Source organism: Cynocephalus volans, chromosome 5 (assembly GCF_027409185.1).
Source record: "Cynocephalus volans isolate mCynVol1 chromosome 5, mCynVol1.pri, whole genome shotgun sequence".
NCBI lineage: Eukaryota > Metazoa > Chordata > Mammalia > Dermoptera > Cynocephalidae > Cynocephalus > Cynocephalus volans.
In genome coordinates this window covers 6080681-6107978 of record NC_084464.1, presented here as the reverse complement: position 1 = coordinate 6107978, position 27298 = coordinate 6080681, and the positions used below count along the sequence as shown (strand labels likewise).

Sequence of the window (27298 nt, the reverse complement as noted above, 5' to 3'; positions counted from 1 at the left end):
ATACATACTCCTACTTCTTATGTCCAAGATGATCTGTGCTCACCTCCTTGGGCCTTGGTCTTCTCCACATTCTTGTACACCCCTAGTTACCTATCTTCCACCAAAAGTCATGGTCAGAAGTATAAAAGCTGTAGGACACAAGAGTGTGAATGATTGTCCTGAAGAAATATGTCAGCGTGGACCCCCACTCCACGTCTGTGCTTATAGGACTTCTTCTAAGTGGACTATTTCTGAATTTATCCTAATAACCCTCATTGATCTGTGTTTAAAAGTCTTGCTTATTAGGGAATAATTCTTTTTTAAAACTAGGTTTGAATTCTTTCATATCCCAAAGCTGTGGGGGGTAGAAATAAGGATGTCCCTAACAGCTGTGGGACCTCACAGCCCCTGGAATGTTTAAACGCCTGATACACATGCTGCGATGACCAAACAAAACAAAATATTTATCAACAGGATGTGCAAAAGAATAGAGTGGGTTGGAGTAAAGCATGGATCTCCCTATTTTGATTGCAGTTGGTGGATTTAATAGCAGGTGGCATTTCCTGACCAACTGCTATGAAATTGTATCATCAGTGGCACTCATAATGACTAAAACTTAGACTTCAAAATAACAAGGCTGAGGGTGGAGGTTTTGTGATTTTTTCAAGTTGTATTTCCCCACCCCGGCCCCTTTGCTCCTCACCCCTAAGAGCAAATGAAAGCTCCCTGGCGGTGGCCCAGTTACAGAGGTCAATGCCAGCTACAAAAGTGCTAATAGTCCTTGAACTGGGAACAAACATATTCGCATTGGTGTGAATTGTCACCAGTCAGGTCTCCCTCTGCCCTGCACCTGTTTCAGATCTGTCACACAAGGCCATCATGTTTTTCCTTTTAAAGAGGCAGATTATTTGTTGATCGTGTAATTGGACTCTGCAAGAACCCTCTGCAGTTCTGCAACACCCACTCCTCAGAGCAGAGCAGCGTGTGATGGTGCTTGGGAAGTGCTTGTGCTAGATTGGGGCAGGGCATGAGCATATAAGCCAAGTGGTGTCCACAGCTGCTCCCAGAGAATGGATGTAACGCTTAGAAGAAGAGACGTCTGGATTGTAGGTGGTGTGTGCCTTCTCTCATCTTCAGTTCTCTGGCGCCTGTTCCGGTCCGTGATGACACTGGGAGGCCACAGACAGGCTCCTGCTCTTGAGGATGCACAGGTAGTAAAATCACTTTTCACTAAGACAGATTCATTTTGCAGTTCTATTCGAATGTTTCCAAGCCCCCTGGGAGTGGTGCTTGCCAAAGGAAATGGAATGCATGCCCTGCTGAATCCTTGCCCAGGACTGCAATCTTAGGAAGGGTTGGGATAAGAATAGCGGCAAGTGGCACATTTCAACATTTCAAGCGCTGGCACCAACTTTTGGGAAACCTCGAGGCAGCCATTCCTGATACATATTAAAATTGGTGGTCTATTTTTGTTTGTGAGAGCTAAAAATAATAGTCTCCATTCTCCTATTTCTTATGTAACTTAATTACTAAAATGAAAGAAAGCATAAGCAAAACAACTTTTCTTCTTCTTAAGAAGTCTGTTGCAGACACAGCATCTGAAGAGTGACCAGCCCCTCTGAGCACAGCCTTCTGTGCTTTGTCCTTGGGGCCGCTGCCTGATCGAGCTTTTCAAGTGAGACCGTAGCTATTCCAGGAATAACTCAGTCAGGAAAACAGTAGAATTCTGGAAGAAGAGAAGTGATTACTATACTAAGGATTTTAGTGCTTTCTAAAAGAGGGTATTCCTATCTCAGAAACACAGCTCTTTCCACATATTTAATCCTTTTTCCAATTAGTGTATGGTAAGTTATTTTTAAAACAATGTAAGATAGTTTAGAAAATAATACAGAAAACAGTCTGAGTCATTGTTCCTTCTGAAGGTGGGTTTATGGTGGTGTTTCTCAATCTTTTTTATTATTGACAACCTCCTCCCAGAGACTTTTCAGGGTTTTCTTCCTAGTTGACCCTTACTGTGAAATTTTAATACCACAGACATACTATGTACCTGTTGATGCATTGTATGCATATCTGTGCTTTATACATAAAAAGAGTAAGCTTTATTCATCCCTCCCTCCCCCATAGAACCAATTTTCAACCCTTGGAGTGTTATCATTCCTCTTGACAATGCATGATTAAAAATTAAAAATTAAAATTAAAAATTTTTTTCTAAGGGATTGGATGCTATATTTCTATACCTGTGTATAAATGCCTTATTTATATCTTCTTCAACAAGAAAACACCAATTCAGCATTTTGGTGGTGTTTAGAGGACAGAGAGCTCCAGGAGTCAAGCTTACATAGTAGCCCTGAGCCTTTCCAGGGGACCCTGCCACAGTGCATATTTCTGTGACCATCAAGTCACATTCAGAGGAATTGCCGAATCTTGGAATGATTTGTCAATCTTTGATCTATCTTAGTTGAGGACAAGGTAGAAGAGATGGGGGAGAAAGATAGGAATAGAAATAGTTTTAAGAAATGTAAGACATCACAAAACATTATGACTGTCTTTTATGTCTGACCTAACATCGTGGTGAAGTCTCTGTTTTCAGACTTGGTTATTGTCCTCCAAGTGTTAATCATTTTTGGCTGTTTAACATATCTCCTACGGTAAATACTATGAGGACTTTCACCTTCCATGCGGAAAAGAATGTATTATTTCTCCTAAGCTATGAGAATGTAATCTTCATAGTATTTCCCAATGAAAAGGTCGACAATATATATATATGGGCTAATTAGGAGTATTGTGGATTTATATTTGAAAAAGTTTTTGTGACTTTTTAACTGTGAAGAAAATTTCTCTCAAATCAGATGTTACAACATATTCTCTTAGCTTGGTGCCTGAGACCAGGGCATGTGTGCAGGTAGTTTGTTTTGGGAATGACTATAGGGAATAGGTGTGGGGGTCTGGGGAGTGTGAAATAGGGAAGGTGGGGATCCCCAACAGGTCACCTTGCCAAGCTGATCGCTGCAGGCAGGGTGACCTCAGAGTTGCCCACCTGAGGACTGAAGGGAGCACTGATCTATAGGGCTGTCCCCGTGGGGTAAGTAACCCTCTGGCATTTTCAGTTGTATATGCGTAAATGCCAGTTCCTGAGGGGTCCTGAAGCAATGCCAGAGGACCCTCCTGGAGAGAAGGTGAGATGCAGTAGCCTTGTGGGGAAGCGCTTTCAGACAACACCTGTGTAGAGTTGGTTGCTACAGCAATGGCAAAGGTGGGCCAGGTGGTGTGTGGAAGACAACGGAGGACATGGAGAGGTGCACATATTCTGATGCATTTGAAGTCTCACTGTCAGCCTTTGAGGTGGGTACTATTATCTCCACCTTACAGACACAGCATGGTTCATTAACCTGCCCAAGTTCCACATGCAGCAAGATGGGGAGCTGAGCTTTGAACCCAGTGGCGGGTTGTGAGCTTGCTTCTAAGCCACCAGGGAGGATTGGCTACACACACCCAGCTTTGAGCTTCACAGTTAGATATCCTGTTAAAGATAGACTTAGCTTATAGTCCTGACTCTCCTACCTCAGGGGAGTTGTTTAAATTCTTTGCATAACAGTGTGCAGTCTGTTTCTTCAGCCCCACCTACCACATAGGGTTGCTCTCAGGGCCAAATAAAGTACTCTGTGTGTGTTAAAGTGCTTTGTAAAATGTAAAATGCTGTGTATTGTTGCTATTATTAGTATATTGTGCCTAAGTATCCTCAGGTTCTTATATGTTCATACATTGGAGACAGACAGCCTGTGTGGTGCCTGCTTGCATTTTGTATCAACTTTAGTGATTCTTTCAATCTCATTTACACTTTTTAATAGGGAAAAGGGTCTGATTTGCTAGTCCATCGATGGAGTTAGAAGGACGTGCTCATTAGGATACCAGAGTAAATCTGTAATATAATCCGTGACTCACGGCTTCATCCACTTGGGAATTCTGATGTGTGCAGGTTATTAATGGCATTTCCATAATGAATGGGATACTAAAGGCCTGTGCTCTGGCATATAGGTTGTGACTTAGAGATCAGGGACCTTAATGCTAGACCTTGAGAAAGCCTGGAATTTAGCTCACCCAAATCCTTCTTTGATGGGGGAACTCAAAGTTCCAAGAGAGGTTAAATGAACTTGCTTTAGATTCATTACATTGAGGGACTATGCTTTCTGAAAATGAGGATTTTCTTCCAAATGAGGCTTCCATGCTGCTTTGCACATTTTGTTCTGTCAGAGCCAGCCTTTGTTACAGAAGGGATAGGCAGTCCTGTGCACGGCCGCTGTCAAGGTTCCCTCGTTTTCCACGTTTCCCACAGCAGCTAACAGGGCAAGTTCTGGATCAGGCCACCCAGAGCCCAGCAGTTCAGCCAGGCCTACGGACCTCACGCCTCGGCTCCACCTCTTTCTGGTTTTGCATTCCAGCTGCCTAGCTTCCCTGCGCCCCAGGTTTCTCTTCCTCCAAGGAATGCTCACTCCCTAATGTCTTAGTCTGTTTTTTGTTGCTTATAATAGAATACCTGAAACTGAGTAATTTATAAGGTAACAATCTATTTCTTAAAGTTCTGGAGCATGGGAAGTCCAAGGTCAAGGTGGCACATCTCGTGAAGGCCTTCTTGCTGGTGGGGACTCTGCAAAGTACCAAGGCACAGAACATCACATGGTAAGAGGGCTGATTGTGCTAGCTCAGGTTTCTCTTCTTCTTCTTTTAAAGCTGCCAGTCCCACTCCCATGATAACCCATTAACCCATTATTCCATTAATCCGTGAATGGGTTAATCCATGAGGTAGAGTTCATGACCCAGTCACCTCTTAAAGGCTCCACCTCTTAATACTGCTACATTTGGAAGTAAGTTTCAATGTAAGTTTCAGGGACAAACATCCAAACCATAGCACCTAGCAGTCCCCTGAAGGCCTCAATTTGGGAACTGGGATTCTGAGCAGCTTGGAGCTCAGTTAGAAGACTCAAGTTGCGACAGGTGCAGAATTAATGCTCCTGTCAATGGCTCAGGTGTCAGGAAATTCTAAAAAAGGCAATGACTAGGCTAGAGGCCGGGGGTGTGTGAACCCAAGCTCTGACTTGTCTAGTTAACCTTTAGCTTCTAGTCTTTGCATCCCAATGTGAACAATGAACAAGGATGCAGACTGGGCCTGTTCTTACATTTTTTACACAGTTTAAGGCTAATACTAACTAAATTAGGATAAGGGGTAAGTGTAAAAGTGAATTACAAAGACAAGATTTTAATTTATAATGTATTTAGTCATCCTACATCAGAGTGTAAGTATTCATTTAACTCTTTATACCTAGATTCTATATTAATTTACTCAGTAAATAATTACTGAGCCCCTACTGCATGAAAGGCACCCTTTTTGTTCTGTACCTACTTTCTGGTAATGGTTGCCAAATATGATTCTGGTTTGGAGGGCAAGTACATGAAACCCAAAGACACAAGTAGTTTCACTTATTAATGGTTACTGATGGTCCCCAAAAGAGGAAGAACCTGATGAAACAAGATCGTTTCATTTATCTTTAGGATATGTATTCTGTTTGTGAAGTGCTCTTTTCCTTTATATAGAGATGTTTTATGTTAGGTGTCCCTTTAGACTACTTGGCAATCCCTAGTTATCTAGAAACTTAAAAACGTAATGATAAGAGTTAGGTCCTATTTCTGTTTAGCCTTCTACAATAAGCATGTTGAACTGATGTGATAACATAGATATATTCTTAAAGCCGTGTTTGTGTGTTACCCATTTAGGATTTATGCTTTTAACTTGGGTGTATTTATTTATTTACTTCCTTATTCTATTTGACAGATATGTAAATATTCCTCACTGTGTGCCAGACCTTGTTCTAAGTACTTTACAAATATGCACTCAAACCTTGTCAAGACCTCAGGAGGTCGGTACTCCCCTGATTGACTCTATGGATAATAAAAATGACCTCTAACGTTGATGTCGTGTTACTTGTCTTCCAGGCACTGTGCCAAGTACTTTCCATACAGTGTATGTTAACCTTCACAATGGCCCCACGAAGTTGATATAATCTCTGTTTTATAGTAAGTAAACTGAGCCTTAGCAACATTAGGAACTTGCCCAGAGTTGTGCAACTGTCTACCATGTTGTCTCTTTCTGAATGGATAAGCTGGCTCGACATATGAAACCGGTGCTTAGGTTTATTTGTAGAAATATTAGCTAGAATTTTTGTAAGTGACTTTATTTCTTAGAGCAGTTTTAGTTCCACAGCATAACTGAGAGGAAGGTGCAGAGATTTCCCATATACCCCCTGACCCCGCACATGCACAGCCTCCCCTACTATCAACATCCCCCACCAGAGTAGTGAATTTGTTACAAGTGACGAACCTACACTGATACATTATTATCACCCAGAGTCAGTAGTTCACATTAGAGTTGACTGTTGGTGGTGTGCATTCCATGCATTTGGACAAACATATAACGATATGTGCCCACTGTTATAGTAATTTAAAAATTAAAAATGTAAAAATGAAACGTTAAGTATTTCAAAATAAGCTGTTACCACTGATGAATTTTCTAGGGATAGTTTGTTTTATCTTCACATGATCTGAAATAAGTTTCAAATTTGAGGGTGGTTTGTTCAATTTCCTTACGCAAATACGGACAGACTGGATAGATAAAAACGTGCAGTTTCTCCGTCAGTGCAAATTGAAGTTCTTCTCTGGAACTGCGAGGTAACAGCGACCTCCAGTGGGTAGAAGTTGCAAAAGTGACTGCGGAGGCGCAGTGAAGTCGGGCATTTCGGGCTAATCCTCCTGATTGTTGAAACCAGGGTCAGCCCGTTCTCAGCCTTCCGTTCATGGACATAGGGGCAGCCAGGAAAGAGTACAGTGGAACTAATGATTTCCTCAAGCGTATATAATAAGGTTGGAAGATTACAAACTGAATGCTTTTTGTCAGCATGCTCTAAAATACTTTCTTGTTTTGCTCTACAATGCATTAATAGTTTCTACATGCTCAGTACTTCGTTAATTGTAATTAAGTATTGACTACTAATAGAATTGACATAGCACTAAAGATAGATCTGGAAGGTGGCTAATCCACAGGTTATCCTGTTTTTTCAGGTTTTCTACAGTATCACTTGGTATCTTGCAGTTTGCCTGCTCACATTTTGCCCAATGAGCAGCTTCAGTGTGAGACAGTTTTACTGTGCAGTCCAGTTTCACGTAAGACCACAAGCTTGAATTTCATTTCTGCCTCTTGCTACCTCTATGACACTGAACATATTATTTAGCCTTTCTCAGCCTCTTTCCTCATCTGGTGTTAATGATACAACCCCACAGGGTTACAGCATAAAGCAGTTATCACAGTGCTTGGCATAGAGTAAAGATAATTCAATAAACAAAACCATAAGCTTTTACTATTAATGGCAGCTAAACTTTTATACTACTCTGAGCATGTTTTTCCTGCTCAGAGCCCCACAGATCTAGTTTCCTAAAGGACTTTTCTCCTTTCATATCTCCTCACGCCTAATCTCTGTCTGTGGGTGGATGTGGCCACATATCCTGGTGCCTGGGCTGGGGTCTTCAGACATCCTGATGCTGTGCTGTCCTGTGCTGTGGACCCTGCTCCCTTCCCCATCATCACATCCTGTCAGATACCAAATCTGCGTGTGACTTCTTGAAATGTGCCTTACATCTCTCTTTTTCATTCTCTCTGGCAAGATGGCAACATGTGTTAGTTGCCCCCATTGCCATCTAAAGATGTGTACAGAATTACCATCAGAGACTGTAAAGACAGAAAACATAAACTCCATCCAGTCCACCACAAATAAGACACTCAGCTCTATCATCAAGGTCACACGTGTGAACATGCCATGGAAAATCAAAAGCACTGAGCACATGCTTATTGGCGGAATCGTATTACTCGATGTGCATAAGAATTTCGCTTCACATAAGAGAAGGCAGAGACTATTTATTCTATGAGACACACACTAAGCATGCCTCAGGAGCCAGGTGATGCGTGGCTATTTGAAGCCTGACACACAGAGAGAGATTTCAGATTTATTAACTCTGAAATCATGACAGTTTTTAAAAATTATCATCAGTATAACAAAAGGGCAGGAGAGATTCCTTGTTGTCCCAGCCAGAACCTTTGCCTCTTGACATTTCAAACGGTGAGCAACCAGACCTGACTCACCCAGCTGTTAGATGCCACAGCAGGAGCTACATGCTGCACCTTCCACTCTCTGTCCTTGTTCCCTGGGAGCCGTGTCTGGTCCCATGGTCAGAGGGCCACATGCAGTTTGTTACAGAGCTGTGTATTCTAATGAAACTAGCTGAGGATAAAGGGAAGAATGGAAAGTCACCAGGCATAACGTCTAGCTCCTAAGCTAGTCTGACATAAGATAATGACTTATAATTGAAGCCTATCAGAGTATACTTCCAGTTATTCTAATATCATGTTTCTGCATGATCAATATTATCTTATGTGGGACTATTAATATTATTCCCCAGCACATAATATTTGACATTTTCAGAGCAGGTTAGAATACTGAAGGCTCTGAGAGTATTCTATTGAAACAGCAACAACAAAACTCTTTTTAATGAAGCGCATGGGAAGCATTCAATAAATGTGAACTCATATCTGTAACATTATTAGTGTTATTACTTCTATTAAGAACTTTCAAAATTTGACCACTGAACTCTTCCGTTTCCTTACTCGCAATTAACATCTTAAGGAGCTATAAATTGTGCTTTGGGGAATGCTGGTTTAGTGTGAACTGATTATTGACTTTTGACCCAAACTTAAATCCTCGTGGGATCACTTATTAGTTGTGTGACTTTAGTTATTTAAATTTTCTGAGTTTTAATTCTTGGTTAATCAGATTGGTGTAATAATGCCAACCTTGAGGGATTATTGGATGGATTAAATTAGGTGATTGATCTGTTAATAAGTGTCTCGGTGCCTTTCCAGTTCTTTATTTTCCCCCACACCCTTCCTTATTCTCTCTCCTCTTCTATGCCTTTTGAAATCCTTTGAGGCCAGATTCAAATCCTGCCACAGTTGATTCCAGTCTGACCTCCCAGTTTGCATTGATTACATCATCCTTTAAACACACCGTTTAAATACACTAAGCCATGTGCGAGGATAGCTTTGGTGTCCTTTGTGATAATTACCATCACGAAGAGGTGTGGGCCTCTGCTCTGGAAAAAGCTGAAGCTGCCTCTCCACAGGCATAATTCCCTTATTTCTTTGTGTCCTTCACATGAGACATGTCCATTCTCCTTTGTGTACTAGTTATGACTAGTACATTTTAGGTATAACTTCTTATTTGAAATCTTAGAAGTGAGAATAAAGAATAATATACCTATTTCAAATATTTAAACAAAGTAATGAGGAGGGCCAGCCTCCATATAGCAGAATATTTGGAATAATATTGGGTTTGTATATTTTTCCCAAGAGCTTCCAAGAGGACATATTTGAGTGGGATTAAATCATTCCTAGACTGGCAGAATCAATTTCAAGAGGTCAGTGTGGTCTGACGTGCCCCAGCTCTCTTCATTTACCCCCAGATCAGAGTGTCAGCAAAAGAGAAAAAAGAAAACATCTGTAGTTCTAAGTGCTTTTCATCCCTTTCTGAAGAATAAGGCAGTCTAGTTCTCTTAAGTTGAAATTTGTTAACTTTTACCCTGAAATGGCTCTAATACAGAGAAAATTGTTTCTGATGATAGCCAAGACGTATTGCCCAGATTCTGGAGTCCCTCTTGTAACTATCTAAGAAAGAGTAACTTAATTTGAATAGTTTTTTGTTTGTTTGTTTTAGATATTCTACTCTTTGGCAGTTTCTATTTTATGTGAGAAGTAAAAATTCACCACAGACTCGCACCTTACTACTCAGAGTCGTCCATGCCTTGTCAGAGCCAGCATTGGCATTGCCTGGGAGCCTATTACAAATGCAGGATCTCAGGCCCTGCCCCTGACCTGCTGAATAGGAATCTGCATCTTAACAAGGTCCCTGGATGACCCATGTGCACATTAAAATATTTGTTACCTCCTGCAATTGAAAAATGTAGGGTTAACATTTACTCCAAAAAAATCACTGACAGAAAAATAAAGGTAACATTTACTACTGCGGTTGTGAATACATGAGTATGCTTACCTAAGTAATATACGTATATATGAAGGTACTTCGAAAAGTTCATCGAAAGATTCATATTAACTTTTTTTTTTTTAAAAGATGACTGGTAAGGGGCCTTGGTGTTATCAGCACCACACTCTCCCAAGTGAGCCACGGGACGGCCCTGCATATTAACTTTTAATTCTAGTTTTCCAGGAATTTTTTGAAGCATATATCGCAAATATATATGTGTGTGTTTGTGTGTGTGTGTGTAGTATGTATTTATGTATGTGTATATACATGTGTATATAGACACACACACATATATATATTCTCCCAGGGGTCTCTCAGGCTATTCCTTGGGAACCAGGCAGTATCCTTTCTTGAACATTTTAGGAGCATATTTTTGTTGATAAAATAAATATGTCTAATTATAGTTCTTTCCATTAGATTTCCCAGGCAGACAAAACACAGAACTTGTCCTGCGGCCAGTCAGATAAGCTGGAGTGAGTGGACATGTGAAGTGACAGCAAACCCTGCCCTCCTGAGAGGGTCACACTGGTCCCCTGGGAGGTGGGTCTGGACATCGAGTTCCTTGCCCATTTGAAAGGTGATGGCCCTCTGACAAGATACTTTGACAGATTCTGCATCGTGGAGATTCCTTGGTCTGCCCTTGTCGGCCAAGGAGCAGGTGTTTTAATTGAAAGCCATATGCTGAGCAAAGGAGCAATTCATGAGCTTTTATCTTGTAACTGAGTTATTTCTGCTAGGTGCTTGCTAGCATGGGTTTTCAAGCAGGAGTAGCTGAATCCCACTGCTTTCTAGTCGCCAGTTTTAGCATGGCTTGTGGTTCTCAAGTTCTCAGGGTCAAGTGGAAAGGTCACTGATGGCTGGAATTTGTGGGTCCATCTGTGCTTTGCCACTTATGTCAGATAAGTGACCTTGACTTTGAGCAAGTTGTGGGATTATGATATGTATTTATCGGGGATGAGAAGCACTGAAGATAAGAATCACCTGGGCTACTAGGTAAATATACAGATTTCCAGGCCCTTTTAGAACCACTAAAGCAGAATCCCTACGAGTGGAGTTTGGGAATCTGTGTTTTTAATAATTCTTCAGGGGTGCTTACGAGAAGTGAAATTAGCACTATTCAGGGAAGCCTCTCAGCTGCTGTCCAGCTCACTTTCTTTCTTCATCCCTCTAAACCTGCTCTTATCAGGAGATGCCAACTGGTAACTGTGAAGAAGATATGACGTCGCTGCTGGGGGTGATTAGGTTATAAAAATGCATTAAACTTTAAAATATTTGACCTCTTTCTGGACTGACTACTCATCACTCCTACCTCTTACAGTTCAATTAGTCTTGTGACCAGTTAAGTTTCCGTATCTGTAGAATGAGGCTGATGGTAACACCCACGTCTTAGATGGTTCCTTCTTCTGAGCAAACGCTATGTGCTTGCTAACTGATATTGTGGAATTTTTTTGCTCCTACTGTTGCTTACTTGGTTTCTGAGACTATCAGTTCATGGGAAATTGTGGGAACTATAGTTTTTAATGTACATATCTCCATTTCTGCCATAACTCTTTGCATCAGTTGCATTAAGACTGAAATAAGTAATGTTTTGTGGGATTAAAAATTTGGTTCTCTCACGTCTGGTTGAGTGAGAAAACCTTCCTCTGACAGAAGGTTAGCTTCTTTTACAGTCCGTAGAACAGATCTAAGATCATGTAGCTGAGGTAGCAAAAGCAGATTTGTGCATGATAATACCAACCGATGAAAAATAATTCAAAAAGAAGGGTATAGTACAATGGTTTAAAGAGGAATTGAGTTGAGAATCTTTTTGATCTGTGTGAAAGCAGGTAGAAGGGTCTTTCTCTGCCTGAATAATTATACTAATAAACCTTTCTTGAATGTACTTGAGAAACTGAATGAAATTCAACTCCAGTATTCTTGGCCCTAAGCACATCCACAAATAGATCAAGAGAGCAGATAGGGACAGAGGGTCAAGGAAGGTTGTAAGTGGAAGAATGTTTGGGAGGAACAGCCAAGACTAGGTGGAGTGAAGCCCAAACTTTTTGTAATGTGGAGTCACTCTCAGAAGAAACAAAGCACTAGTTCAGTCCCTTTGGCCTTTCCTGTAAAATCCTTTGGATTTTCACTTTTATTGCATTAATGGAAGATTCAGCATCCTCCCGTCGTGTCGGTCCCAACACCCTCCATAGCTTTACTAGGTCTCAGGATTCACTCTGGCACAGTATGGCATTCCTAGGATCATTGCAGAGCTGGCCAGTGAACTCTGGCAAGACGAGGGTCTACACAGGCAGACTCTGTGGCTGTCTGTGTGGGCCCAGGTGGGAGCTACTGTAAGCTGAAATACAAGGACTTGTTCTGTTCTGTTCAGGCCAAGTCAAGAGGATTTATTAAATGCTTCCTGAGTGCCCAGGTATCCACTAAGATCTACAGAGGAGGCCAAAGAAATGGAATTTACAGTGCGCATCGTGATTAGCTGTTAGACCTGTATAAATTTCTGTAGCTTGCTGAGTAGGTATCTGAAATATGAAGTTAGAGCTATTGCTCTCACCTGGGCTGCTGTTCAGGATAAATAGATGCTATGTATAAAATGCTTAGCACTGTGCCTGGTACAAAGTCAGCACTCAGTACATGGTAGCTAAAGTCATTATTAATATTACGGTTACCGTTACTGCCATGGTTTGAATATATCCCCCAAAGTTCATGTGTTGGAAACTTAGTCCCAGTACAACAGTGTTGAGAGGCGGGACCTTTAAGAGGTAATTAGGTTATGGTGGGAGTGGCTCCTGGTAAAAGGATAAATGCAGCCCCCTTTTCTTTATGAATTACTCAGTCTGTGGTATTCCACTAGAGCAACACAAAATGGAATAAGATAGTTACTCTAGAAGTTTAACATTTCATTGAGGTTGAAATGTGTAATTATATGAATTAGGAAGAAAACAAGACTGGGGAAATTCTTGCCTGAGTCTTGGAAACTGTAATCCTTCAGGTGCATTCTGCAGGTATAGGGCAGGCTGGTCCAGGCTGACTTCCAGGTCTGTTTAGGGCTTTCTCTACTCTCACTTAAGTTTATGCAGAAGTGGGGTCCCTGCACAGGCTGTCAGCCTGCTTGCCTGTTAGGACCTAACCACTGTGTAGAGGGATAATGTTAAGGCTATCTATTTTAATGGCTCCCCTCTTCTTGATGCCAGTTTTTCTTCAACAATCTACTTAAAACTCTAACTTCAAAGCCAAATGTCCGAGTCCTGATGTAATAAAGATAAACTAGGCATATAAAACTGGAATCACAGGAGTGGCATTTATTCATTTCACTGATATCCACTGAGCACGCAGTAGGTGGGTATTGAGTGGACGGGTGAGGGCAGTGGGATACAGAGGTAAATTAAAGGAAACAATCCCCCTCCCCACGGTCTTAAAAAGAAGTGAGGTGACTGAAAAGGATGAAAGAGTTAAGACAAGAGCAGGTGCTATAGGAGGCCAGAGCAAGGGATTTTGCCTAATATGTAGGGATTAAAGAAAGCCTCTTTAAGCAAGTGAAGTTTCAGTTTGCACCTGAAGGACGATCAAGGACTATAGCCAGGGCAGCATACAGGAGGCGCTCAATAAAGGCTCTGCAGGGAGTGGAGGAATGCAGCAAAGCAGAGAGACAAGAGTCCTGGGTGGCCGTGGGTCCGTGGCCAGGTGCCTTTTCAGACCTACCTGACTCGAGTCTAGAGAGTGGAGCCTCCTAGCCGGCCCCAGGGCCAAGACACCCAAGTGCAGACTGTTTCCATCCTTTTGACAGGTTCCATTTCCTGCTAATATTCCTACCATTTTTTTTTATCACCCCCAAAAGTTAATTCTGGCAGTTCCAGGCCTCATTCCTGGGACTTCTTAGAAATGAAATTATACTTGGTGCCGTTTCCCTTCCTTCTGAAATTACTGCTGCTATATTTTTAGTATGTTTTGGGGGAGTGAAAACCTCCAGTTTTCCATATAACCTCTTCTGATGACTACCCCTTTTAAATACTTTTTAAAAAGACTTTCCAGCCTGAATTAACTTTTCTGTAAGAAAAGGTCTTTCGTGGTTTATAAATTTTAATGCAGGATGCTAACTGCCAGGATATTCTTGGACCACAACCAGGGGTTTAAGCAGCCTCCCGTAACAGATGAAATGAGGCCAGCCTGAACTGCACCTGGACACAGTGGTCCTTTTATCCTTCACGTTCAAAGTCATGACACCTCCTGGTTTCAACCTTAGGATGTCAAGTTTTTTTGTGTGTGTTTTTTTTTTTTTTGACTCATTTCCTGGAAATAGGTCTTTGCTGTGCTAATGTATAATTTTTCATTTCATAATTTTTAAGGTGCATAAATTCTATATTTTTCCTCTTGCAAATAAGAAAAAACCATCAGGTTGTAGGAGGCCATCGTAAGTGTCTCCTCTGTCTTAAATAGTACAGGCCATTACTGTCCTGGATTTTTAAATATTTCATTAGCAAGAAGGAATTCCTACACTGCCCTATTCATTCCCTGTTCCTCCTCAGACACTGGACTGATTATTTTGGTTAAAAGTGCTGACTAAGAGAATGTTGCCTGAAAATTAGCCTCTTAAGTGAATGCCAGAGCCTTTAACCACTTAGAGACCTGCTCCTGTGGCTACTTAAAATCCCTTATTCAACACTGCAGTGAAAGAAAACTGGATTTTTGAGACTTAACTCCTTACCTGTGTTTTCTGTTTCCGTTCTTCACTTATGCTGGGCAATTCTCCTGGAATAGAGGGTCACTCCAAACTGGCAAAGTGCTTTTCTGCAAAATTAAAAAAGTTGTTCCCTCTGGGGTAGTAGCTTGATGGAGACATCCTTCTATATGTTCTGTGGGCTCACATCTTGGCCAGCTAAGAATGGAAGAAGAAAAAGTGCTCACAGGAGAAGAAAAAGACATCTCCTTGGGCTTAGCCAAGAGGGCATAAGCTTGCATTCAGCCCATTTGCCTCCTCAAAAGGCAGCTCTGTTCAGTGCACCACATGCTGCAGGTGGACGTCTTGCCTGAACACATCCCAGCACTTTGTTCTTAGCTAGCTGTTCACTCATTCTTGTTGAACCTCTGACATTTTATTCCAAAGACCCCAGATAATGCAGTTGTGAAAGAGGTATAGTGGGATTTTTGGCAAAGCAGTGCTTTGGGGTGAAAAGCTAGCATTTGAAGATCGCCATCTGTGTTTCCATCTGATTGGAAGTAAGAAGTTGTCTTGAGCCCACTGATCTTGTTGGGAAGGATTGCTCCAGTGGCCTTTCTTGGTTATGTAAATGAGAAGTAATTAGAGAAGCCACTGCCTCTGGGACTGGTTCTAACAGGTCTTTTGTAGTTTGTCAGAAACTTCTTTCCGAATGGTCTTGGTGAGTAAACGCTGAAAATGCCTCTGGGGAGAAGCTTCCTAGAAAGAAATGAAGTGAGACCTTCATCCCCTTCCCAGTGAGGTTCAAAGTTATTAAAACACATCTGATGAACTGAAGTCTGTAGTCTGGAAAGCATCCCCAGAGGCCTTGAGAGAGACTCCCATTGAGGGCACTGGCCTATGGCTGTAGGCAAGGTTTAAGGTAGGTTGCCAAAGATAATACAGGACCCCCAGTGAAATTTATTTTTTTGTTGTTGTTTAGTTTTGTTTTGTTTTTTGGTGGCTAGCTAGTACAGGGATTCGAACCCTTGACCTTGGTGCTATCACACTGTACCCAACTGAGCTAACTGGCTGGCCCCCCAGTGAAATTTGAATGTCACATAAATGATGGATCGGTTTTAGTCTAAATATTTCCATGTAATATTTAGGATATGCTTATATCAAAGAGTTATTCGTTGCTTATCTGGAAAGGCATCCTGTATTTCATTTGCATGGTAACAGGGTCACGGCCTGTAAGTAAGGCTGGCACATGAAGTGGGCGTTGTAATCGTGGCTTTGCATGAATGTGAACTAAAGAGCTGGAACCTTGCGAGCCTAAGTGTGAGCACAGTTGGTGGACTGTAACACAGGAGCAAGTGGGAACATCTTTTGAACCATTGCGTTGTGAAATAACTTCATTCTACTGCTGGGCACTATAATAGTGAAGTGGGGAGGCAGCAACAGAAAGCAGAGGTGCCGACCCCCGAGCCCTGTGGTGCACTGTTGATATTCTCCAGCTCCTTCCCCTAGGTTGGAAGCAGGGTAGCTTCTTGGGTGGGTGGATGAAGCAGGAGAAAGATGCCAGAGTCTGCTGATTGGGAGGTGGTTGCTTGACAGACTGTTAGGAAAATCAGGAAACAGCAAATGTGAATTTACTTGATTTCCAGGATGGGGAAGAGAAGCCTGCCGGGTGCAGAGGAATTTTGGTCACTGTGATAACCAGAACAGAAGAGAAATACCTTCTGTGGACCACCAGTTGTTTCCCAGCCTCAGACACAGCCTCAGCTGGAGTTCCAGCCTTGCTGGGAATGTCTGGAGAGCCAGGGGACGAGGGGGTATGAGGAACGTCCCAGAGAGAAAAGAATGCATTGCCGAGCAGGGACCCACAGCAGACGGGGTGAAACAGGAAGGGGCAGATGAGGCTAGAAATGTAGGTAGGCTCAAGGTCTCAGAGAACCTGATGAAATAGCTTTCATCTCCTTTAGGCTGGGAGTTTTTAAACCTTTTTTTTTTTTTTTTTTTAAATAAAAAGCTGTTTCTTCAGACTACACAGTGAGTTAAATAAATGACATAAAAGTGGTCTCTCCAGAAGGGCAAGGGCCCAAACCCCTCCCATTCTGCAGAAAACAGTAGGGTTTCACCACACCACCTATGTCTTACATAGAAAAATACCTTAAAACAAATACAAAGAAACCACGTGTACTGCAATGGGATTTGCTGCCTGATGGCTGATGCCATTTGTTGAGATTTTGCTTTCTAAACTGTGGTGCCTGGATCACCTTTAAAAATAAGGACATCAGCTCTGCTGCTTACTACCCCAGTGATCTTGGACTCATTACTTAAACTTTTCTGTGTCTAGGCTTACTCATGTGTAGGATGGGGGGAAATCGAGCACATAGAAGGTTGAGGGGAGCATTTAATAAGGGCCATGCCAGGGCCATACAAGCCTTCAGTAAGTGAAACCTGATAATAATAGTAATAATAATAATAATAACAATAATGAGATATGAACCAGTCCTGGTATTATTATTTTTTTGATTTTCTAGCCCCATTCCAGACTTATGAAATTAAAGCCTCTGATCCTTATGTTTAAGTGCAGCACTGACTGCTATTTCTGTGAAAGAACAGCTGTCCTTGGGGGCTTCCCCCTTCCTTATGCGAGGGGGTAGGGCTTGGGGCTGTACCTGAGACTCTGAAGGAGAAGGTAAAGCCTTGTAGTGCCGCTGCCCCCGGCTCCGGGGCAGCCCTTTTTCCTGGCATTTCTCTCATATTTCTCAACTTCCATTTAATGCTGAAGGCTTTGTGGGGCTTTCCAGGATCTTGCTCTTTCCTGGTTGCCAGAATCATAGAGTAGCAGAATCAAAATGTTTTATGTTTGAGGCTAACCATGGCTTTGTTCTGTTTTAATAGGTAGCAGCCTTTGATTTTCACTTAGTTAATGCAGCCAGTTCTTTAAGATTTGTGAAGAGTGACAAAGAGAACAGAAAGAGCAAATTACCCGTGCGCTTTGGGTCCCATTCTGCCTGCGTCTATACTTTCTGAAACCACGCAGAGGACTTTACAAGGACCACCTTTCAGATCACAGAATCTGTCACATTTACAATTTCAGAGTATTACGTATCACAAAATTGGTGCTTCCTGCTGTGACGTAATAGTGTGGGTTTAAGATATTTACATAGTAATTTGTTGTAGCCTGAGCTATCATTTGGTTAATTATAGAGTAGGCAAAGCTAGGGATTTGGGGGCTACTTTGGTTTGGGGTTCCTTGGAACCACTACTCCTTTTCACTAGGCTTTCTCTCAGCGCAGCACTCTACCAAGTGCGCCACGGGCTCGGCCCTCACTAGGCTTTCTCATCTTTGGTAGTGACCTGACAACTCTGGGCGTGGCTTTTGTCTTCTCTAAGTTGGAGTGAGTAATTTTCTCAATGGAATCAAGGAAGGGATTTGCTTAAGCAGGCACATAACACTGAGGTCTGATTTCACACCAGCTATTCACCTACAGTCTAAAAACACTTAAAACCATTTCCTGGCAAAATGACTATGGTTTTGTGTGCCCAGAGCTCCTTACCTCTTCTCACCTACTATGTCTTCTCTGCTTTTCATTACGTCTCTCTGTAACCTGAAACATTTTACATTTTTGCAATTCTGCCCTTGGAGAGTCTCAATACCATTTCTGGGCTTTGGTAAGCAATGTACATTTCTTAAGTACATTGGATATGTGGATTATTTCATAGCCATTTTAGAAATGCTTTAATGCCCCTTAACTCCGTGAGATGTCTGGTAATGTGTGCATCTGATGATGAGAGGAAGCCAGGAGAAAAGGACAGGCCATAGCCTTTAGCCACCGTTTGCTCCCTGGAAAACCCCTCAAAGTCAGTGTTGTAAAGATAAGAGACCAGGAGTGCTCACCTTGTTGTGTAAAAATAGACCTTCCAAATACTGAGCTCATTCCACATTGGACAGGCTCCTGAAGTAGAGGGTTCTTGGCTGGATGACCATATATCAGGGGTATTATAACAGTAGGGTCAATGAGATATACTCACACGCCCCTCCAAACTGTAGGAGTCTTTGAATTTTTTTTTTTTAAATATTGAATCCTAATGTGTTTTGAATTCTGATGTGTATGCCCCCAGGACACATGAGGTTATTTCAAAAAATGCTCTGCCTATCAGGTCCAACATCATACGTATCTACACCATATTCCCAATTATATATATTTTTAATATGCTTGAGTTGTATGTTTTATGACCTTTAACTTAGAAAATTGTATTTCTCAAGTTAATAAAACATGAGAATCACCATCTCATATGCTCTTTGTCATCATCACATTTGCTAATTCTCTATTTGTGTGGTGCTGTGCTACTACAGCACATAGAAACTTAAGATGGGCTAGGCTGGGATCTTGTGTTAACCCCATGATGATGAAATGGATTCCCTCAAGGTAACCTGCAAATAGTGAGCTTTGGAGTAGGTTCAAAGGTCTTGGTCTTTTTAGCAACTGAGCATAAAAGTCTAAAGGGTGAATTTCTGTAGTGTGATTTTTACTTGACAAAAAAAAGCTTTATTTTTTCCTTCATGATTTCCCTTATGGCCCTCACTGACCCTTCACACTTCCTTTATCCAGCACAGAGTGACAAAGATCCCTAAGTACCTTTCTCCAGGAGTTAGGGGTTGGTTTTTCCTCAGCTAGATGGAAGGTGGAAGAGCCCTTTCATAGCTCCTATAGATCTGAACCCTCTAGGATTGCTGTTGTTGTTTAACATGCCCCTACCCAGAGCAAAGCCCTGCTGGAACCTTAAGAGCAGGAACATCAGGAGACATGGGTTTTTGGTAATGATGACTAAGCAGTCATGGGATATGTGTACAGCTCATCTGCAGCCGATGCTGGCTGAGCAGAAGAAATGTCATTCTTGGTTGCAGGAGCCTGAAGGAGGACAAGATCATCTTTAAAATCAGCTATCAATAGAGCCAGTGTGAAAGGTTTCAGAAACTGACAAAATAACTTTGGGTATGAGACAACCAAGTTGTCTTAGAGCCCAGAAATAGTGAGGCTTCTAAGAGTGCTAACAACCTAATGAAGGGCGTCTGTCTAGCCAGAAATGACTGGAGCCAGAGTTACCCACAGTCCGACCACTTCCACCTGAGCTCTTATTGAAGATGCAAAAAGCCAAAACCATAAGTTTATGAGGTGCTCTGACTGGGCTGTGAGCGAAGAGGAAATATGGAAAATTGATTCTAAGTGAAAGAACAAACGTAGGCCCTGGGGTTCCACCGAGGGAGAGGGAACCTCAAGGTAACTCAGTAGGAAGGAGGTCACCCAGTTTGCATCGTTTGCATTTCGAAATATTTAAATGCTAAATTGCTTGAGCAAGTTTGCTTCAAATTAGATCTTAAAAATAAACTCTTCCTGATGTTCCACAAGGATGGGAAACAGAAAGGTTATGTTTAAAACCTTACTTAATCACCTTAATAATTATCAGCACTCATATATATATATATTTATATATATTTTTTTTAATTAAAGAAGTAAAATATGAGAAGTTGGTGTATCATTGAAAAAATGCCAGTTACTAAGTTGATACAATAGGGTCTCAAGTTGTCACACTAAAAACTGGGGCAACCCACTTGCAATTAAAATGTTTTATATAGAAAATGTATAAAATACTTTTACATAAACATCTTTATATTTTTTGTATTCATTATACATTTTCATAATTGAAAGAGTCATAAAGTTCTACAAAGCTTTTGGTGAGAAACAGCAGCCCCTACCCCTACCCTTTCTGTCCCCATTTCCCCCTCACCAGAAGTAAATATGTTTATTTGTTTCATCTGATTCTTTTGTTATTTACCTCCGTATGTATAAATAACATACATGTGTTCTTTTAACCTTCCATATTGAAGTGTTTATAATTGACTTCTGTAGAGAGAAAGATAAGGATTATGTCTCTTTCATCTTCCACCTCTAACACACACACACACACACACACACACACACACACACACACACACACACACCTTTTATATCCTGCTTCTTGCACCCTTTCTCCCGACATTGTTACATTATAATTTTTCGTTAAATAAAAGTTCAGCATTTCAATTATTGTGATTTTGAAAACATGATTCATGGCTGAGAGCAATGTAGAGCACTATTGTAAACTTTTATTTCTTGCTCAGTTTTTTCTTTTCCCTGGAGTTATTGATTGCCTTGATTTTAAAAAATTTGCTTATTTTTAAAAAACACATCACTGTTCTAAAAACAAACTGGATACTAATTGTCTAAGCCCTTTCCACATACCTTAAGATATATTAGATAGTCCATCAATTTTATCTTCTTGAATAAATTTCTCCTAGAGACTTCTGACCAATCTGGACTTTATTCCATTCTAGTGTATTGTTCTCTAAGCCTGAAGCACAGCTGATATCCTAGGATTTCCATTTCCCATCAGTCTGGAGAGACCCTCTCTCCCGTGTTGGATAGCCTGTTTCACTCCTTATTTAGATGAAATACATCTCCCAGTAGTTTCCTGAGAAATGATGGAGTAGTGTAATATTTTTGAGACCTTATATTTTTGAAAGTGTCTTTATTTTACACATATACTTGGATAATAGTTTCTGTGGCTATATAATTCTAGGTTGGAAATCATTTCTTTTCAGAGTTTGGAAGGCATTGCACCATTGTCTACTAGCTTTCATGTTGCTATCAAGATGCCCAGATAAGTTCAAAATCCTGATCCTTTGTATGTGACATATATTTTTTCTCTCTGTCAGTTTGTGAGACCTTTTGTTTTTCCTTTTAATTTATATAATTTTATGAAATTTTAAAATGATAGGCCTTGTATGGATGTTTCATCCATAGTGCCGGACATTTGCTGGGTTCTCACAACCTTCAGTCTGTGAAACTTTTCTTGGGCAATTTCATGTTCTCTTATTTTTGTTCTGGATCTCCTATTATTTGAATATTGGATCTTCTACTCTAGTTCTCTAAATTTCCTACTTTTCTTCTCTATATCTGGCTGCTCTCCTTTCAAGGAGACTTCTTTATTGTTGATGCTTTCTTTAAGTTTTCTTATCTATGATCATAGTCTTAATTTCCAAGAATTCTTTTTTTATTCTCTGAATGTTTCTTTTATATGATTTCTGTTCTTTTTACATAGATTTTATACATTTTCTTATTTCCCTGAGGATTTCGATGAGCATTTTTTTAAAGTTTTCTTTTCCCTGAATAATCTTTGTTTTCTCCAACTTGCTTTGTCTTGTTAATTTTAGTCTCTCTTTTTCACATGAGGGCAGTGGTCACCAACTTGTTTGTATAGTAGAGTCACCTGAGAAATATTTTAAAATCCCAATGTCCAGGCCAATTAAATTATAACCTCCAGGAATAGAGCATAGAGATCAGTATTTTTTGAAGCTTTCCAGGTGAGCATATGGGGATTCTGGGGTAATTCAAGTTGCTTCTTGACTTTCTCCTCTGTTGTTAATTTAAGATTTAGCTTTCTTGGCTCTGCCTAGTTATTTATTTGCCACTATGTTATTCCTATGCCACTTATTCATTTGCCTCCAGCTTCCAAAATTTTGTTACTGTTGTCTCCTCTCTTGTCTTTTTTGACTGTATGTATGTGTGTGTTTGTTATTTCACAAATCCCTTTTCTATTATTTTAGTCAAGTTTATAGAAGGAGCAGAGTTTGGGAAAAGGGTAGATAGGAGATGATACTTTGAGGAGGTGGGTTTTGAGCTGGAGTGGTCCTGCTGACATATATACAAATATACCGACTTTATTTGTTCAAAAGGGGCTACTAGCTTAATAACAACCCAAATCGTCTTTAAATACGAGACGACTGGCATCATAGTCAGTTACACAGTAAGACCTCATGTAGTCAAACTTTACTGTGACAATGGACTTAGTTAAAGTTTACCTTTGTTCTGTTTGGTAGGGAGAGAGTTCAATTGAAGAAATTAGTGTGTACAAGATTACATATTGGCTGTTAATCTGGGTAAGAGAAAATATTTAAGAATATTGTTAGAACTTAAGGTAGAAAGACAATCTAGCTCTGATTGTGAATGCTCCTTGTTGATGACCTGATATGACACACACTAGAATCACAGTTTGTTAGCTATTAACTTGTATTACTGAACAGACAGGACTCGAATAAAATTTAGCCTTCTTTTTAAGCAAATGTTATAATTTTTTTTTTTTTTTTACAGACTCCTCATCTATTTGTACTTGAAATTGTTGAGGGCTTACTCAACAGAAAGACAAATGATGAAATATAACATGTCATTTATAATGAATAAATCACTAAATACAGACAAGAAAGTCAAGGGCTATAAAATGCCATGCATTTTTACAGCCAGTTAATACTAAGTTATTTGGCACAGTCAGTCTTGTGGCTGGGTGGGAAATTAGTGTATTTAATTGCTTTCAACCTCAGAATTTTACCTGTGCAATGGTGGTCCTCCTTTAACTCTTTCAAGGACTGTTATAAACATGGATGGAGATGGGGCCTTAGCCTTCCTGGTCACTGAAGTGGTGCTGTTGTGTTTCTTTTTAATACTGCCCATGGCTCTTGTCGCCCCTCTCTCCCTCCCTCCCCTCCTGTCTGCCTGGCTTCCCTTTCCTTCCTTCCTTCCTTCCTTCCTTCCTCTGTCCTCCCCTCCCTCTTCTCTGTCTTTGTTTCATTCCTCCCTCCCTTTCTCCCTTCCTCACTGATAAACCCTCACTGTGCTGTTCTTCATGTGTGAGGCTGGCTGGAGTGTTTTTTCCCATGTGTGGGTGGATGTGACTCAAGAATGTAACCCAAGATTTAGCTGCACATCCTGCCCTTTGAAGAGTCTTTTTTTTATGAAGAGTTCTGGCTTTCACTAAGAAGTCTCAGGACTTTTGCTCAAAACGAACCTCCCATTTTCACTCACCCCTTGCTGGTATGGTCTGTCTGCAGTAGCCATCCAAAGTCATGCCAGTGGGAGGGTGGAGGGACAGCCACGTTGTGAGGCCACATTGTGAGAACTGGCCGTAGAAACGCAAATGAGACTAGTGACTTCCAGCCTTATCAAAAGTGAAAACTCTTTTAATGTAATAGAAAAAAGTTTATAGACTCCTTTTTGTTGAGAAGATACATAACTAATAGCTATTTTTGTACCACATCAGTCTAAACAAACATTTGAGCGATAGTCGTACATTTCAGGAGTGCTAATATTTAGTCAGTGTGTCAATTAGGAATTGTATGTAGCTTCTAGAAACAGAGACCTAACCATGGTGGATTAAAGGCATAAAGATTTAGGCCCTCGTAATAAAGAAGTCCAGGGGTATTGGTTTGTAGCCCAGGTCTTTGACATTTTCTGGCCTTTTCTTCATGGTCCCACAGTGGTTGCTAGACCTCCTGCCACATCTGCTTCTCCTGCAGCTGGAAGAAGGAAGGGTGATAGAAGGGCAAAAAGCTTTTTTTGAATTTTTTTTTCTTGTTTAATATTTATATATCAATGGTCACCCCATCTGCAAAGGAGGCTGAAGGACGTAGTTTTTCAGCAAAGTACATTATCCAGGTATCTGTTTGAACAGGAGATGGGAGAAGGCTATTGAAAAGGCCACTAGCGATCTATGACTTGCTCAGTTTATGACAATGCTGGGAGTGCATCTGGAACCATGGGTATAGCGGGGGTTCTCAGTGCATAGTTTGGAGACCACAGGGCTAGATGTCTAGGATTTTTTACCTGTCTAATATTCTAGGATTCCGTGAAGCTGACATCTTGGGATGCTGAGTTTAAAGCACCTCTCAAAGGAGGCAGCATGTAGCAGTGAACAGAGCACGGAATGTGGAGTCAGAAAACAGATCCAAATCCTGAACTCGGGCAAATTGCTTGACTTCTCAGAAGCTCAATTTTTCTCCTACAAAAATAAAATAATAATGTCTACTCACAGGTTTCTTGTAAGAATTGGATGAGTACATCTTAGTACAGCGTCTAAACATATAGGTGCTTACTCAATGTGACCTTGAGTTGAGGATCCCAAGGTTACAGTCTAACCTCAAATATGGGGACATTTGGGGAAATGTGACCTACTGGACCCTTACCTTTGAATCCCACCTAGTGGGTGCCAAACCGGACAGGTCATAGGTCATCTCCCAGTGCCAAACAGCCAGTGCTGTAAATTCCTTGGCCCCAGAAGCAGGTGTCAATTGGATTTCGAAAGGTGTGAGACCTGCTGCATACTGCATGTCTATGCTCTGGAGGTCTGCTTAGGGACCTGCTTTATATTTCAGGGTTTTCATTTTTTATACTAGCTCATTTACAGATGTTTGATCAGGTGTGAACTTCTACCAAGAAGACCATAAAAAAGAAATTTAACAAGGAAGTCTGAAATACCGTACGAAGGGTCAGACTTTACACAAATTACGTACTGGACTTGAAAAATGAACAAAGTTGCTCTTTCTTTTTCATTTCCTTGAGGCACCCCTGCAAGGAAAGTTCAAGAGTTCACATTGCCTGCAGTGGCTACCGACCTGCCTTTGCTCACACCGTTTCTTTCTCCTGAAATGTCCTTTCCCTCTTCTTCACCTGGCAACAATCTACTCATCTTTGAAGGCCGAGCTCAAGCAGCATCTTCGCTACAAAGCCTTGATAACCCAGGACCCAAGCAAAAGAAATCCCTCCTTTCCTGGTGTGATACCTGTCTCATGTCTTTACTGTAATAACGTCAGACGTTTATTGAGAGCTTGCTATGTGCCAGACACTGTTCTCAGTGTTTTACGTATATTCATTCATTCAATATTCATTAAAACCTCTGTAAGGTAGGAACTACTATGATCCTCATTTTACAGATGAAAGTTGAGGCACCGAAAGGTCGCCCATGATCACAAGTCTAAGAAACAGCCACATCAGGATTTGAACCCAGGTCCTTAACCAAGTATCATACACACAAAATGACTATTTTAATAACGTGTGTGTCAGTTTTCCGTATGAAATTATAAGAAGTTTTCTGTTAGGGCTCTGATTTACTCCTCTGAGCATAGCCAGCATTTTATCTTGAATAAATGAATGAATGTTTATACACACATACTAGCATGAGGTAACAAATTCAAACTACAGAAAACTCTAAAATGAAGAGAAAGTGCTCTGTGTTCCCAGTTCAAGTTTCTGTCTCCACAGTTAACACTGTTAATAGCTTCTTCCAGTTTTTTCCAGAAGTTTGAAGGTACATACTAGCATATATTTATGTTCCTTAAAGGATTTATTCAAACAAGATGACACAAACACATTCTGCTCCTTGCTAGTTCATACAGGTCTAAAGGAGATTATTTTCAGCCTATATATATTAAAAAAAAAAAACAGAGAAGGGATGATTTATGATATTTTGGTTAACGTTGATACCTTGAAAATTCCGTTGATTTCATGTCCATAAAAATTGTTGTTCTAACCACGTGGTAGTAACCTCAAATCCTTTGAGGAGGAGGGAAAGAAATGAGGAAAGAGATAATTATCTATCTTAACCAATGTGCTTGCCAATCACTAAAGGATTGTTCCTTTACTTTCTGTTATGCTACATTTACAAAGAAGTATTTACTGGAGTTAAAAACAAACAAACAAACAACCCCCCCCCCCCAAAAAAAAAAAAAAAACCAGGCAAGGGAGCAGAGAGCTTTGACCAGAGCTCTGTGGATTCAGGCAGCAGTCTTGGTAGCCTGGGTGGTGGCCATGCATAATAAACCATGAACTCCTGAGCCAGCACCAGAAAGGTTCCACAAATCTTGGGTTTTCCAAGCGACTTGAGTTTCACACATGTTTGAGTTCTTCAACTGTGCAAATATTTCATCTCCTTTTCTGGCAGGGAAAATGCTTTCATTTTCCATATGTTACAAACACACACCTCTCTCAGAAATGGGGAAAGAGCAAGAATTTGTATGGACATGAATCTGAAAAGAGCATATTTGTTAGCGATTTTGATCCTTACCTAGAAACCAGAAACTCAAAGTGGGACGAGATAGAGCTCATTCTTGGAAGTCAGCAGAGAGCTTTGACTCAGAAGCCCTTTGGGATAGGCTCTTTCCTCTTGATATGCAAAATCTGTGCTTAGGCCTTTCATGCAACAGGGAAATCTTAACAACACACTTTTCTCTGCCCCAAATTGTCTGAATCAGCCTACTCTTTCCTCAGAAAGGTCCCAAACAGCAACAAAGATGAAATTGGCTTTTATGACATTTTTTTTTAATTGTGATAAAATGCACATAACATAAAATTTTCCACTTTAACTATTTGCATTAAGTCCACTCATATTGCTGTGCAATCGTCACCACCTCTCATCTCCAGAACCTTTTCATCCTGTAAGGATTGAATTATGTCCCCCAAAACTCTTGAAGCTTGAATTGTGTCTCCCAAGTTTTATGTATTAGAAACTTGGCCCTCACTGTGACTGTTAAGAGGGTGAGAAATCCTATTACGGTAACTGAAAGGTGAGGTCTTGAAGAGGTGATTGGATTGTAGGACCATGCAGTAGTGAATGGATTAATAATGGTGGTCGGGGGTGTGGTTCTGAGGGCTCTAAAAGAAGAAAGAGA

The 27298-nt window shown here is 40.8% G+C and overlaps 1 protein-coding gene across 5 annotated transcripts in view; it reads left to right on the top strand.

Moving 5' to 3' along the window:
• Window positions 1-27298, top strand: part of MYLK4 (myosin light chain kinase family member 4) — a 76252-nt gene that overhangs the window by 5443 nt on the left and 43511 nt on the right. Inside the window, exon 1 of one of the 5 annotated variants that reach the window (XM_063096921.1) lies at window positions 989-1190. The exons of the other annotated variants lie outside the window; for them this stretch is intronic. Coding sequence (XP_062952991.1) covers window positions 1050-1190 — 141 coding nt within the window. The 5' untranslated portion in view covers window positions 989-1049. Of the gene's footprint in view, window positions 1-988; window positions 1191-27298 lie in introns of those variants that run through there. 5 annotated transcript variants of the gene reach the window in all.